This window comes from Diorhabda carinulata, chromosome X (assembly GCF_026250575.1).
Source record: "Diorhabda carinulata isolate Delta chromosome X, icDioCari1.1, whole genome shotgun sequence".
NCBI lineage: Eukaryota > Metazoa > Arthropoda > Insecta > Coleoptera > Chrysomelidae > Diorhabda > Diorhabda carinulata.
Genome location: NC_079472.1, coordinates 17,157,373 through 17,173,872, shown reverse-complemented (window position 1 = coordinate 17,173,872; position 16,500 = coordinate 17,157,373). Strand labels below are relative to the sequence as shown.

Here is a 16,500-nt window from a genome sequence, read left to right as displayed (position 1 = left end):
AATATTAAAAGAAAAATTATTTTTCGATTATACAATTTCGTGTCATCGTCATCCAGTATTATTATTCCTATTGTTTCCAAATAATGAGATTAGATGCTTATATTATTTGTCATTGAAATTCCATAATCCCAACGATGTCACATGCATAATATCGTTCTCCCTTTGTGGTGTCATGTCAAGAGGGGCTCTAATAAATGCACCACAACTTCGCTTTCAGATCGCTTGTTTTCACCCTCTACGCGCGTGTTTCCATAGGGGAAGCAGATCAGTACATTAGCTAATTTCTATTCGACAAAAAAATAAATCTACTATCATTTTTTTTAAACCGTTCTATTGGACGATTAAAAAAATTTACCTTCGATTCTATTTTTATTATACGGTTGTTTAAGCACGGGCAGACACTCCCGTTATTGCATTAACCGTTCATATACTATTTATTATTGAACCGACGAAAGTGCCTGCCAGATTTCCCATTAAATGTCAAGCTATGACCTTTCCAATGCGCTCTTTGAACATCCTTAGAACCACTCGAGTGTTTTATTTATATATAACTCAATGAATCCGTCGATAGCGAACACATTTTGCTCTGTTCTACTTTCGGAAATTACGATATTTAATTTCGAAATAGAAATATACATGGTTTGATTATGGTACAACTTTTTTCGATGTTCGTCGAGTTTGTTTGAGATCCAGAAAATAAAGCATTCAATAAAGATTGTGAAATCGAAGAAAACTTCACAATCGCGCAGAATTGGAAACGGTCCTTGAGAATCTCAAGAAGAAGCTCTCAAAATATTTCATGTATCTACTCTCAAATTCAGACTTGCAAGTTTTAAAATGGGTAAATTCAAAGAACTGTCTATCGAAACTGGTGCATTAATCGCAAATCTTCATGGTCTAGGCTAAAGTAATCTTACCATTTCCGCAGATACCTCGACGTGGAGTACAACGTGAAAAAATATGAATCTATCGGGAGCTTTGGCGGTAGAAAACCTTCACGGCGGTCCGGCTTCGAAAAACCGCTGAAGATAAACGTATTGTATTGATCGACGATTCATGGACCCAGATCAATGAATCTGCCTGGAGTGAAAACGAAAGAGAAGCTGAGTTTTTTGGAAGGGTGGCAATGAAGAAACTTTTTTTAAGACCTCAAAATAAAATTGAGAGGTTGCAGCGAGCTAGAAAATATAAAAATTGGACGCATGAAGAATTGAAGAAAGCTCCATGGAGTGATGAGTCAAAGTGAGGTTTTTAGGTCTTAGAGGACAGCGCATGGAGATGTTTTGGAGGAACCGAGACACGATTATTTGTGGAAATTGTTTCAAATCATTTACAAGCAAATATTTAAATGTTAGTAGTAGTTAGTGGTACGCTTGGTGCTGGGAAATCTAGGGTTTATTAGAGAAAAGAAATATGGCGAGTTTCAAACCTCACGTAAAGGTCCAGGAAAACCAAAATTTCAAATATAAAATTTGAAAGAAAGCCCTCGAAGGAAAGAACATGCGTTCATCTTTAGAAAAAGCTTTCTGACAGCAATCGTGGTTCAAGATGATGAGGATTACCTTGAAATGAGTCGAAGCACACTATGGAAACTTTCAAAAGAAGAAATTAATTTTGATAAGATGAAACTGTCACCAGTAGAGAACGGTGTTTTATAAATAATATATATACTGGTTAAATTCATCATCATGAAAGCTGATATTGTTAATTTTAACAAGATATCGAAGGCACTTACAATATAGAGTACAATAGCTACAACATCTTTTTTATCAAGGAAAGAATCTGCAAAAAATGTCTGCAGATAGGTAAGACCTGACTGTCCTTGATTGATTATTTTTATTTTCTTTAAAAATTAAGGACTTATCTCAATAGAACGATGATTCAAATAATATATGACAAAATTAAATTGCAAAAATATACAAGTGTTTCTAAATTTATAGTACAAATTTCAAGATGTTTGAAATTAAGATGGGTATTTCCCATAACAAAATTTTCCCACTCCTTTCCGAGATATCACCCTTTGAAGGTGGTGACTATTCGTTCAAATAATTAGCTGAAAAATCCGTTATTGAGTAAGTTAAAATCTATTGTATTTAATGGATACTAACGTAGAATGTGATAAGATTAGTTTAAATTGAAAACAAAAACGTGAAATCTAAAACTACACATCTACGAATTTTCAACTTCCGAATTTAATTTTCTAATCGTTTCTCTAAAAGGATTGCATTTAAATCTAATGACTGCATTATAATATTTACTTCCCTATACTTTCACCGTCTCGTAGTGCATATATGCGAGTAGGATGAAGTTTGATTGATAACATCCATATTAATATAATAGTTCGAAACTTTCCACGCTGATTTATCGATTGTGGGTATAGAGTTCATTTGTATCTATAATAACAACGAACTACGAGGATGGTCCCAAAAGTATCTGACCAGACTTAGAGATGGCGGTAGTTGCTTGAAAAGAGGTTATGCGAGGCCAAAGACCAGCATCGTAGAGGTCGACCAAATCTGTTCACAGACTCTGTGATCGAAGATTTTCCAACAATGAAGAGGTGATGTCGGTAGATTATTTTGAGAATCTTGACGATTCTTATTATAAAAACGGTATCGTACTTATTGAATATCATTGTTAAAAGTGTATGGAGCTAAAAGGAGATTACGTTGAGAAATAAATTTATTTTGTTTTCTTTGTTGGACCAGATACTTTTCGGAGCATCCTCATACATAAATCCAGTGTTGGATTCTCAACCTTAGGCTATAATTAAAAATTTATATTTAACATCATCAAGTTTTGTAAATTTATTATTGATTCAAGGGTGGTTCTAAAATAAACGTCCTTCACTTACTTTGGAAGTATCCTAAAAGTATTTTTTACAAAAGCGAATTTTTCCGATTTTAAAATCGAAACTTAATAAACCTTTTCCGTTTGGTGGACGTCTCCGTTCTACAATTTTTCGCTAAACAGCTTCGTGAAAAAATATATTTCGTTTGTTAAAATCTCCCAAGCCCCAAAACTCAAAAATATTATGTCTTCTACATAGAAATTTTTTGTGCAGAACAACAGAAAAAATTTTTTTCGGTACAATATTTCCGGTTTGGGTACAATATTTTTTTCCTAAATTCGCACTTTTTGAATGTATGTTTTATCGGTAGACATAAACACGAAGTTGGGGACTTGGTATAAATAAGAGTGGGATGTTTTTGTCAAAGAGTCTGGGTTACCCAATCTTGGGCCAAGGCAGGAAAATCACAAGCATGGTCAAGGCTGGATTACCCAGATCTGGCTCAAGTCTGGGTTATCATTGAATGGCCCAACGTTAGGCTCGCCCGTCTTGGGCCAAGGTGGGAAAATCACAAGCATGGTCAAGACTGGATTACCCAGATCTGGCTCGAGTCTAGGTTCCCATTGAATGGCGCAACGTTAGGCTCGCCAGACTTGGGCGAAGGCTGGGAAACCACAGGGACAGCCAATGCTCGGCTGACCAGACTTGGGCCCACACTGGCGCGCTTAACCTTATCAAAAAGTGAATGGTTGTCATTTTGAACATTTAATTTAATTCAATATTATGTGACGTAAAGTTTTGTGAGACATTATCAAAATTTTACATCTTAAAAATTAATTTTCTCAGTTGTAATTGCACCAAATTCAAAAAACTTTATATTGCTGAAAATAGGACTAAAATCCCTCTTCAACAAGGTACCAAACCACTCCTTTTAAAATTTTCGAGAGGGTGCTGGAGGGGGATAATATTTTCATACTGTAAATTGTCAATTTAAGAATAAAAATTGATTTTTTCACATTGTATATGCACTTTTTTTATTTGTGCAATGAGCATTCAATTATCAATATTCCCATGGACATCAGATATACAATATCATCGGATAAAAGTGAAGCGGGTCAAAAAATGTGTCAATAAACAATTTCAAAACCAGTTTAATGTCTTCAGCTTTATTAATAGGCTCCAATAAAAGGAGTACTTCCTGTATATAATAATCGACATAAATACGAGTACTTACTTGGATAATATTATATATTAGTGTCCGCAATTATTTGACTTTCTATTCAACAAACAATCATTTCTTGGTCGTTTTGCAATGACAAACGATGTGCAATTATTTGCTTAACGACGTTCAACCGTTCAGGTTGCTAAGCAAAGAAATTGATTTATTACGATGGGGGTTTGTCGTACTTAAACCTCTCTAGATTAATAAATGAAAAATACTATGAAAGTATATAGGAATCAAAACCCGGAAGTCCCATTTTCCAATAATATATATATATATATATATATGTGGAATACAAACTAAATTTACAATTGGTTTGTTGAACGTGTTCGAGAATTGTCACGAAACAATCGTAAATGTAGTTAATGGTGTTGCAATTCTAATCATAATTGGTTCTACACTTACTAAACAATTACGTCATATCGACTTCCTTACGATTAACTAAATAATTTACGTATGTATTTACATATTTACAATGTTGTAGTGTTTATTTGCTGAGAGAACTTGGGAAGTACAATCGAAATATCCCCAAAAAACATCTTAATAAAGGGGAGGTTTGAATAAATTGACAGTTTTTCAATCTTTCTCTTCTTCAGTCCCTGAAGACGATAACTTGGTTATCGAAACGCTTATCAATCGGTGTAATTGTGATTGAATGTAATGAATATCACCAACGATTCCAGAAATTTCAACTTAGTCGAAAATAATAAAAAAAATACTGACGAATATTAAAAATAACTCAATAACTTCGAAGGTATTTCGGAAAATGCAAGATTTCGAAAGAAAATTGATGTAATATTAGAAAAATCCGGAGAAAATAGAAAAATGTCAGATATATTTCCAGAATTTGTAAACTACAGGGGATGAGATAGGCGAAAACTCTTCTGGGAAACTATAACCAGAATAGATCTGCTGAATGTATCAAGGGGCACTCACACCTCAACAAACACCTGAAGATTCTAGACCTAGATAATGAGACGTCCAACTTTCTAGACTTTTAAAAATGAGTGGGATTGATGGATCAGCTGTAAACGCTGTAAACTCTTTACAAAAATGGAGAAATGCGGAAAATTCAGAAAAAGTAAGACCAATAAAAAATATTGAGAAAGGTATAGTGGAGAATTGGGGAAAATATAGTAAAAATCTAAACACTAAATAGAAAAACCTTAAAAATAAAGAGTTATGCATATTTTAGAAATTCGAGGAAAACTGAAAAATTCAGAAATAGGGAATACGATAAAATTTTGAAACATGAGGTTTGAAAACTTCAGAATTAATCTAGAGAACCAAAAAAACAGAAAAAGCGCAAATAGAAAATTTTTTTATTGGTTTCGACTGAATTGTCGCCATTTTATTCATTTTTTTTTGCTTATTCATTCTAAAATGTATACAATATTAAATCCGGCACCTTCCTGACAAACTAATTGGGAATAAAAAAAATTTCCATAATAGAAAAATTGTTAAACAACGCACGAAACATCTTCTTGCAAGATGTTATTAAATGTAATTACATAACTTTTCAAGACGTTGTAAAGGATTTAATTACAATTTTGAAATATTCTAATAACCATCTGCGAGTATTTATACTATTACACAGTTAGAGATGGGACCTAATATTTCCATGTATGAAGTTTATACTTCGAACCATTTTTAACACCAGATTATGTCGTTTAACTCATATTGTAAAAGAAATTAATGCAAACCTCTGAAATATTCTCTCCCTAACTTCAAAAGCAAAAATATTTTCAATATTAAAGTAATTAATGTACATTCAAATGATCTATACCGAAGCGTTTGTTTCAAATCAGCTTTAGTAACTGTAAATAACTTCTCCATCTCTATTACCAAGTTAAAAAACTTTAATTGCCCATTGTGTCTTTATTTCTCATGATCAATTAAATGTTACATCATTCGACCCAAATTTTCTTTTGGTTTCGTCTGACAACCGCGCTCAAAACCATATGGTTAAAAAATAATCATTGAAATTTATATAGTTGAGGAAAATGGTTCACCCCATCGTATGGTAGTTATCGTAATAATAAAAAAGAAAATCGTAAGCTAAGCACGTTTGTCCGAAAAGTTTCTGATAAGTTTTGCTCATGCGTTGAGAGAAATTCACTAAAATTTCAGCCAATTTGATTACTTCAGTTTCTATTTGACAAATATTTTTATGGAAACTGAAAGGAATTAAGTGTTGAACTGTCATTAAATATTTGTTTGAAAGGCGATACGCAAATACAACAAAAACAAGCTAAAAATGGATATAGAAATGAAAACGACTTTTCTTCAACATCACCAGATATTAGAGACACTGAGTCAATAAATTTATGGCCGGAAAATTCAAGGAAAGTATATAATATGGCCTATGAATAATTGAATGATAAGATACGTAATATTCGTTAGGCTAAATACATACGAAGTCTGGCTATTAAATAACGAGAATGGTTCAAAGGCGGATCCAGGATCTTTACAAAAGGAGGGGTCAGAAGTATTAGGACAAGTCCTTTTTTGGAATTTTGAGCCTTTTACCCCCAAAATATAAGTCCTTTTATAAGAAAAAAAAAACCAAGTTATACCCCTCCTGGATTCGCGCTTGGATTGGTTAAGAAAAGGGGTTTTATTATAAAAATTATTCTACATTCGAATGCTCCCCTTCGATATAGTCCCCTCCCCTCGCCACACACCTTTCCATACGTTTTTTCCATTGATCCAATCAGTGCTGGAAGTCTTCTTTGGATTCGGATCCCTTTCAAAGCAGATTTTTTTAACCTTTCAAGGAAATCTGAGCAGACCCGTTGACGCAAGAGCTTTTGGTCACAAGGATTTTTTGACACCAGATTTTTTTATCATGTGTAATTCCTCGTGTAAAATCCGTTTCTTTATCGGTGTTTACAGCCTGGGCAATCATCCGGATACTCAATCGACGATCTACTTGCATATTTTGGTTGATTTAGGAGTTGAAACAGTCACAGGGCGACCTGGGCGCTGGTCATCTTCAGTACTTTCTCGGCCCTCACAAAAGCGCTTACACCACTAAAGAGCACGCACACGTAATAGAAAATTATCCCCATAGGACTCTTGCAACAATTTATAGCACTCAGTCGGAGTTTTTTTCAATTTAACGAGAAATTTGAGATTGGTACGCAGTTTTTTGGCACGAATAAAAAACACGTTCGCCAGACCTCGTATACTACAGGCTAAAAGGTTCATTACTTCATTACATTTCAAAATAATACACTCTAAACTTCCTTCAGACTTTTGCAACACCACCTGGAGCTTGACGTATTCTGGACGGCGTATAGTTGTTCTAAATCGCTTTCCAATTCTTAGTCATTTCACATCTCACGGAATGTACCTAAATATATTGATAATCTCAGTTTTTGAACTAGTAAATGTTACTAATATCTCCTACTGTACAGAGAATATACACAAATTCTCAAATTATAACAGGCTCAAAAATTTTACATCGATATTTTTGGTACCATTACCTCAAACAGAAGTTACGTTCCTGATTTCAGAATATCGATTTTAATTAATCAAATTTCTCCAACTGAAACCAGTCCCGTAAATAGAAAACCTACCGCAAGCTTCGCACCATATACGTTGATAACGCCCATAGGGAATAAATCAATTGATCAGAACCAGTAATCCATGAATGGATAGACAGATGTCTGTGCCCATAGACAATACAATACGAACTATAGTCCAGTTAAATTTGAAGTTGAAGTAAAACTCTCTTAGAAAATAATGAGCTTTATCCCGTGTGGATATAACCGCCCGCGAATTCAATTATTAATTTTTTTAAAGAAAATGTTTTTCCAGTTGTAAATTTGATTTTCACAATAGAAAATTAAGTTATCGCAAATATCATATACATCATTTTATTAGTCGCGAAAAGACCTATCGGTGTCTGCAAAATTTTGATTAATAACTATAATACGAGAGTTGCTTCGTAAGTTTTGAGATAGACAAAAACAAATATTTATAATTGGATATGACTTACCTCCAAAATACGTAATTTGAACGCATCAATAGTTTCTTCAGTTGTAGAAAAACTTTGACCTCGTAATTTGTAATTCAGCGGGAATAAGAAGAAATCATTGGGTGCCAAACTAGGACTGTACGGAGGATGACCTAACATTTCGATGTTTTGACTGTTCAAAAACGTTTTTTTTTAACTGTTGTTATAGTATTCAAGCTTCCGGCAGAAAAATGGTGGTGTACCATTTAGAATTGTACATTACACTATTTTATAAACGTCTTTTGAAGAATCATGATTAAATTTGTTCAGAATTTCCTTTTACCAATCGACACGAGCTTGTTTTTGAGCGATAGTGAAACTATTCGATATCCAACGCAAACAAATATTTCTGACAGCCAATTCTTCATGCAATATTGAATATATGTGAGTGGAATTAATGCCCGAGTGACACATGACAATCTTGCTATATTAGTTAACGCGCAGCATCGATGTTTTGACTGAAAACCAGAGAAAAAAGGTGTCTAGAGATGGTTTCCATTACGTTCTCCTTTAAAAATGCCAAAGTTTAAGATGGCATGTCAGATTTTCACACATTCACATCGGTGTTGTCGTATCTTAAAACTTAAGTAGCAACCCTCGTATTTGAAATGACAATGTCAGATTTGACATATTCGCATCAGTGATGCCATACCTCAAAACTTAAGTAGCAACTCTCGTATTTGAAATGTCAATGTCAGATGTCAAATCATAATTCAGCCATTTTTTTTCAATTTCCGACATAAATAATAATGAAATAAGAAAAAAACATGTGGTATTCACATATTAATTTTTTTCGTAAATCATCTTTTTTCATAACAATTTGACTGGACTAATACATAAGTTTTTGGCCTGGTTACAGAAGAAATCTTCCTTTTTATAAATTTATTTTTTGTATTGTGTACGAGTTTAATGTTTGCTAAGTACATGACCTAGCTCCCAAAATAGTATAAACTCGCGTTCGCCCGTCGACGTATACTTAAAATAATTTTGACAGACATTCTAATTTCAAAATAATTACACATCAGCCGTTTTTTTTAACCTTTGACCTTAAATAAAATTTTTCCATACACTGAAACGATGGGGAACTTCCAAATTTTTATTTATGATTTAACTGATTTTCAGCTTGGTGGGAATTTCTAAATTGACCGGACTATCTATATCAGATACCCGATACAAATAATTCCAAACTCTAAACTCGTTTTTGACCCAGATAAAAATTAATTACATTACATTACGTGGTGTGCATTTAAGAATTATTACGTAAAATGTCGGTTATTTTATATATCTAACTCTCGTTATTTATATAAATGAAAGTAATACTAGTAAGTTATACGGTGAGATCCTAAAGTAACGGAAAAATTCATTTTCTACGTAATTACTGAAACCGGTACAGTTTTTTTTGTACTAATACTCAACTTTCTGAATGAAATTCATCACCTGACATGATTCAATCTTTCTCAAATGAATAAAGTAAAGGTTTCGCCATATTTTGCTATATAGGTAGTTCATGCTGTACAAGATGTGTTTTTATTAAAAATAACGGCAGATACAGTTAAACTACCAGTCAAAAGCTTTTGCCCACATCATAATCCATTCACTAAATTTCAAAATGATGAACTTCAACTAATTTCTTTTTCATATTTATTTTTTGTGAGTGCGACAAGTTGTCTATCAATCTTCAAACTGCCAATTATTTCTTTAATGTTTATGATTGTAGTTAAGTACCAGTTAGACCTGTGAGACGTAAGGATGTGATTTGATTTATATTTTTTGGTCCAAGACATTTTTTTGTGATACGAATCGTTCTAACAAAATCAGACTATGTTTTAAAATGGGTAAAATTGAGAAACTATCAGTTGAAATTCGTTTCAAAAAACCGTTGAATATGAAAGTATTGTATTGATCAGTAAACGTAATCGACGACTTACAGATATCAGCTCAAATCAATGAATCTAGGCATCTTCCTTTGAGTGAAAAGGACATTGAGAGAGGCTGAACTTTTTGGAAAAGTGGCAGCCTTTTAAGATGTCAAAATAAAGAGTTTGCTGTAGACTAAAGAACATAAAAATTGACACTTGAGTGGGAGAGAGGTTTATGAAGAGATGATTCAAAGTATTCGGTTTTTGTGCTCAGGTTAAAGGAGGAACGGATTTTAGATCCTTGTGTATTCCCGACTAAGAAACACGGCGGAAGCACGGTGATGGTTTGGAATGTTCTGGAAGAAAGGCAATTGGATACCTGGTAAAAATTTAAAGAATTCTGAAAAAAGAAGGCTATAAAAAATGGTAAAAGAAAATGTCCAGCGCCTGATCGGCAGAAAATTTATCTATTACGATAACGATTCCAAATATTTCTCGAAGCTGTACAAAGAGTATTTAAAAGAAGTGGAAAGAAAAAGTGAACTGAAAGTATGGATTTAGACGTCACAATCGTCCGACCTCAACCCAATTGAGTTTTTTTTGGAATAAATTGGACAGGAAAGTCAGAAAGCAGTGTCCTTCTTCCAATCCTTATCATTGGAGTATCCTGAAAAAAAATGGAAACGAATATACATAATCAGTATTACATTCCAAAAGGAATAGTAACCGTTCAATCAAAAAGCTCTTTATTGTAGTGAGTCCATTTTTTCCTGTCCTGGGTATTACTCCAACATCCACGGACTCCCATTTTGTTCAGATTGTTAATTGATTGGTTTTTTGGTCTTCCTTTGGACCGGTTTCCTAAGTTCACTTGTTAATTGAGTGTCTCATTGACTTTTTAGTCTTCATTTGGGCCGGTTTCGTAAGATCAAGTGTTACTTGACTTTCCCATTAGCTTTTTGGTCTTCCTTTGAGCCGTTTTCCTAAGATCACTTGATACTTGACTTTCCCATTGAATTTTTGGTCTTCCTTTGGGCCGGTTTCCTAAGATCACTTGTTACTTGACTTTCCCATTGAATTTTTGGTCTTCCTTTAGGCCAGTTTCCTAAGATCACTTGTTACTTGACTATCCCATTGAATTTTTGGTCTTCCTTTGGGCCGGTTTCCTAAGATCACTTGTTACTTGACTTTCCCATTGAATTTTTGGTCTTCCTTTGGGCCAGTTTCCTAAGATCACTTGTTACTTGACTATCCCATTGAATTTTTGGTCTTCCTTTGGGCCGGTTTCCTAAGCGTTTTCATTATTTTAACTCCACTATTATTTTTCGTTTGTTTTGTGTCATAGCCATAGTATTCGCTGCAATTTTATAAACCAATCAAGATTTCTCTAATTTCTGCATTAATAAGTGTTATATATTGTCCTTCATCTAACTTTTTTAGTCTTTGGATCATTTTTCTTTATCAGCTTATGTTAAATTCAACATTTCTCCTCCATAGGTTACTGTTGGCATTAGTACTGCTCTATATATTTTCATTTTAGTACGAATACTGATTTTTTTGCTTAGCATTGCAAGACAGAATTCATGGTATGTTCGGTGGCCTGCGTGGATAATTTGAATGATTTCCTCTCCTCGTTCATTTTGGTTGTTATTAACAATTTTCAGCCCTTTCGAATATATATTTTTCTATTTTCCTTTTAGTTTCCCTTTAGTTCTAGTCCCCTTTTATTAGCTTCCTGTTCAATCTTCAAGAATGTTTTCTTCAGCCTCTTCACGCTCCTAGTTATTATCATCTGCGTATGGTAATATTTGAACGTCGTTAATTGTACCTATCAGCTTGCAGTTTTTTATTACTTCGTCTAGTGCTATCTCAATTAGAGTTGTTGATAGTCCGTTATCCTGTCTGACTCCACGATTTATATAGAAATCTTTAGTTTTTCCGTTCCTCGTAATTACATATGATTTACACTCATTCATCATCTGATGAGCTCTAATAATGTCACTTTTCAGACTTCAGACAAAATCTTATTGAAGTCTACAAATAGAATGATAGAAAGACATTGAATGGAACCAAAAACAAACGACGATTATTTGTCCAAATTATCACAGAGAATGTCAAAATTTTGCACCGAAATAATAAAAACAAAAAGGGTTTAAATCGATGAATTAAAATTTTAATTTGATGAGAATTATCGTGTGTTTGATTTGTTTAGTAACAAGGAAACTATAGGGTGGGCACAAAATTTTTAACCGGTAGTGAATACATTATACTTTGATTATATTTTTAGTCCCCTGAAATTATGGAAATAATTATACATACATATTATTTGTGGATTCTTTCACATACACTCTCAAAGTAAACGAGTGGTATACAATTTTCTGCCATCCCCCTTTATTTTATAAAAAAAAATTATTTTAAAATGATAAAGCACTTCCGTGTATAAAAATATATGAAAAATAACTAACCTCAATAACAACAGACGAAAACACACAACTCGTATTATTTTCGAAACGAAAAAAATAACTTTAATGGAAAATTTCAAAGGAAAATCGACGTACTTTTAAACCGAGCGAAAATTTGAAAGCCAATTAACTCATTTAAAACGTAGAATATATACTTATTCGGTTGGTTATCAGTTTGTTCCATTAAAGTCAACCAAATCATATTAAAAACAGTGACCCAGTTCCAAATATGCAAAAAGACCCCCACGATGAGTCATGCGATATACAAGAAATTTTTAACAATGGTTAAATTGTATAATGTTAACAATGCGGATTGTCTATTTCAGATTAACCAATGACACAGTAAAGATTTTAATGAGGACGTTGAACCAAATTTATCATTTTACTCGACATGCAATGCAAATTTCGACTAATTAAAATTAATTAAAAAACGTAAACAGTAAGTCTCGCAATTGGCAGCACACAGTATACGAGGGATATTTATGATTTTAATGTGCGCCAGAAAACACAGACATTTTGGAAAAAAATATATTTATATACATACACTTTTCCCAATGATCAATATGTTCGAGGAGGCTAAATCTGGCGAATATAGTGCATGAGGTAGCAATGCAAATTTTAATTCATCAATTTTGACCATTGGAATAAAGGATTGTTGGGATGATGTATTGTCTTAATGAAACAACACTTTTTCCTTAACCAAATGCGGTCGTTTTTGCTTGATTTCTTCGCTCAAACGTTGCAATAATACTCCCCGTTGATAGTTTTTCGTTTTTCAATTAAAAATTATCCCACACGCATCCCAAAAAACCGTCATCATAACCTTGCACGCAGATGGAACAGTCTTTGTCTTCTTTGGAGTCGATTCTCCCTTTTCAGTCCATTGTTTTGATTGTTTTCTTGTTCCATCGTGAGCAAACGCGGCACCCATCTTGCGCACAGCTTTCCCATGTCCAAATTTTCAGTTAATATGCGATGTACTGGATTACTAAATCTTCTAGCTTGCACACTTTCAGTCGACGATCATTCAGTACCGCTTTGTGGATTTTTTTTAACATTTCTGGAGTCGCCATCTCATTTGGTCGACCATTGCGATGCTGGTCTTCGTTCAACCTCTGCTACCCAATATTTTACTGTTGATAACGAAGGAGCAGTCTCACCCAGAGTAGAATCTACTTCAGCTTTTATATTGGTTGTGATAAGGCCTTTCAAATTCACTGAAATTCACTATTGATGATCTTACATTGGTGCTAGTGTTAGAGCCAATAGCATTCTTCCTATGCATTTGTCTAATGTTTAAAAAGGTTGGTACTAGTATTGGGTATTAATCAACCGTGATCGGCTTTTTGAAGAATATTTAAGTGATTTTTTGTTTGTTTTGCTGATCACACATTGGTTTGATATTCTATCTTTTAGAGTTCAAGACGTTTGAAATTGTAAAGTGAAAGTGACTCATTAATAATGTCGGTTTCAAATGTTCAGTTCAATGTTTCCTGTCAAAATACAATTCTCTGACATACCTCCAAGACAAAATTTAAACTGGAGATAAACACCAAAATAAATAAAAATGAATTTTCTGAGAAAAATAGAGAATAAAACTAAAACATGATAAAACAAGATACAAAATAACAATATAAGAGAAAATTTGAAGTCAAAACAAAATCGAGGAACGACAACTGTTATAAGAGTTGGAAACTGGTTTTGACTTCATACTATATGTTTAAATTCAGGTTTACATGAAAACCTGTCATTATTTACAAAACGCCCTTTGTATTGTTACGAACTCGTCCACTACATAGACTGTGGAGTCGGTCCTTTTCTATTATGTAAACAGAATCTAAAGTTTGTAGTGCTAAGACGCACCCTAGTAGGTGATTCCATAGAATTGTACTTCTCCAAAGAAAGGAGTATCGATAAATTGCCGTTCTAAACGTCCGCAGGCGAACCCGATGCTCATGAACCACGTCTGCCTTTCGATTATGTCTTGCAAAAAGTGCTCCAGTGCGGGATTATGTTAGACAGCTCGGAAGAGTATTTGCCGTGGTGGTATCGGTAATTCGACCTTTTTTCTATGTTCTAAGATGTCCAGGTTTCTGGTCAACTCAGGGTCGCCTATAAATCGACTTCTCTATTGATTCGACCATCCTCAGAGTATGCTTGAAGACCGATCTCCAAATGTTCGAGCAACACTCCAATGATGGACGAATCTTGTGCCTTGTAAAGGATTAGAAGCTGTTGCGAGGTATATAGCTTTTTATTTAAAAAAGGGCTCCAAGTTTTTGTGAAGCTGCCTCGGTTAAATCGACCTCCTGACTATGCCTGCGATGATGGTGACATTTTACATCCAGACAGGACCAAATCCTGCCAGCCTTCTTTGTAAAAACAGCAGATTGCTTCCGCTCCATTCTAAAATGTTTTCAAGATCGGTATTGATGATGGTGATTTGTTGCTGTCTGAGAATCTGGATAGCAGCCTAGTTTGTTGTAGTTGTTGTCATATGATGGGATTCTTCGTATCCTGGTAGACTAGTGGATGAATTCTATCAGCTGAAAGGTTCTTTCATTTGTCTATGGTTTTTTGAACTCATTTGAAATTATTAATTCCCATTAAATGACTGACTACTATTAAATATCATGAACATCGTACGGTTTTTATAGTGTTCGACATTGCAACATAAAAATATCTTATTGGTATTAAACTTGGTGAAGTTGTTAGTGGATAAATCGTTGATAACTGCTCAATAACAAGTTTTAAGCATCTAGTTTTATGTTTAAAACCACGCTCAGTGAAAACGCCATTAATTCACTCAATTAACTTTTAATTCATGAAATTTTCAATTAAATTTAATCACTTTGCTTACTTTTAAGCTTGTTCTATCCGCAATAACATTGAGCGTTTTTCAACTTTGGTCTAATTCGATTTCTTTTTCATCTGTAGTTACTTTCTATTCATTTTTCATAATTCTTCTTATGAATTTCCAATTTATATAAAATATTAAGTTACTTTCTCCGTTGTCATTGTCAAGTATATCGACAAATATGATTATTTACTTCGAAACCAGTGAACAGGATAATGACAAAGTGAATAGTCACGGCATGCTGATTCTGATTCTTCTTTTTTTATATATTTTTGTTGTTATGTGACATAATCGAGTTGCCTTTCAAATTTAGAAACGATTACTATTTTTTTTGTCGGCTTAGTTGTTCAACATTAACGTTTCGAAATTTACAATTCAAATGGTAAAAAAAACTTACCTTTTTGGGGTCTTGTTTGTGTCAGTTTCATCCTGAAAACTGGAAATTCCCTCCTGAAATTGAAATATATAAGATAGATTATGCATATGATCATAACACAATATAAAAACGGATTTTTTTCTTTCAATACCTCAAATAAATAAATATTATTCGCCTTTTACTACGAGGGTTACGTCGTAAGTTTTGAGATAGACAAAAACAAATATTTATAATTGGATATGGCTTTTGTCGAAGCATTTTTTTCATTCCGATTGAGGTACCTCCAAAATACGTGATTTGAACACATCAACGCTTCTTCTGGTGTAGAAAAACCTTGACTTGGCAATTAGTTTTTGATCTGCTAGAATTAGGTGTCTATGGAGGATGACTCATCAATTCGACGTTTTGACTGTTCAAAAACTATTTTTGAATTGATGCGTGAGGACTCGCATTGTCGTGGTGGAAAATAATTCCTTTTTTTGCGGTTGGTTTCCCCTGATTTTTACGTCTAATTCTAGCAAAAGAATGCTGGTGTACCATTCAGAATTGACCGTTCGACGTTGTTCTAATGGAATGGTGACGACATGTCCAGTTATCTCGATGGAACAAGCAACCATTTGCTTCGTACGCAAACAACTTTTGTTGAAATTTGCTCTTCTTGAAAGACCCATACGCCTGTTCGGCAATTCGATGCACCAATCGACACGAACTTTTTTTTGAACGATTGTCCAATTGTTGCCAGTCGATTAATTATGTAATATTGAATGTATCGATGTTTTCTGGCACAACAGCCGATTTGGGACAAAATTCATCCTGTAGTGAAGTGCGACTACGATTGAATTCGTAAAACCAGCTCCAGATGGTGCTTGATCACCAAAATCGAAACGATTTGATCGGCATACTGCTGTTGGT

General features: G+C 33.8%; 1 protein-coding gene across 2 annotated transcripts in view; it reads right to left on the bottom strand.

The window, feature by feature from the left end:
- LOC130900688 (protein phosphatase Slingshot) overlaps window positions 1-16,500 on the bottom strand; it is a 114,754-nt gene that overhangs the window by 79,791 nt on the left and 18,463 nt on the right. For both annotated transcript variants that reach the window (XM_057811463.1, XM_057811462.1), the window contains exon 2: window positions 15,610-15,662. In XM_057811463.1, the coding sequence (XP_057667446.1) occupies window positions 15,610-15,662 (53 nt within the window). The remainder of the gene's footprint in view (window positions 1-15,609; window positions 15,663-16,500) is intronic.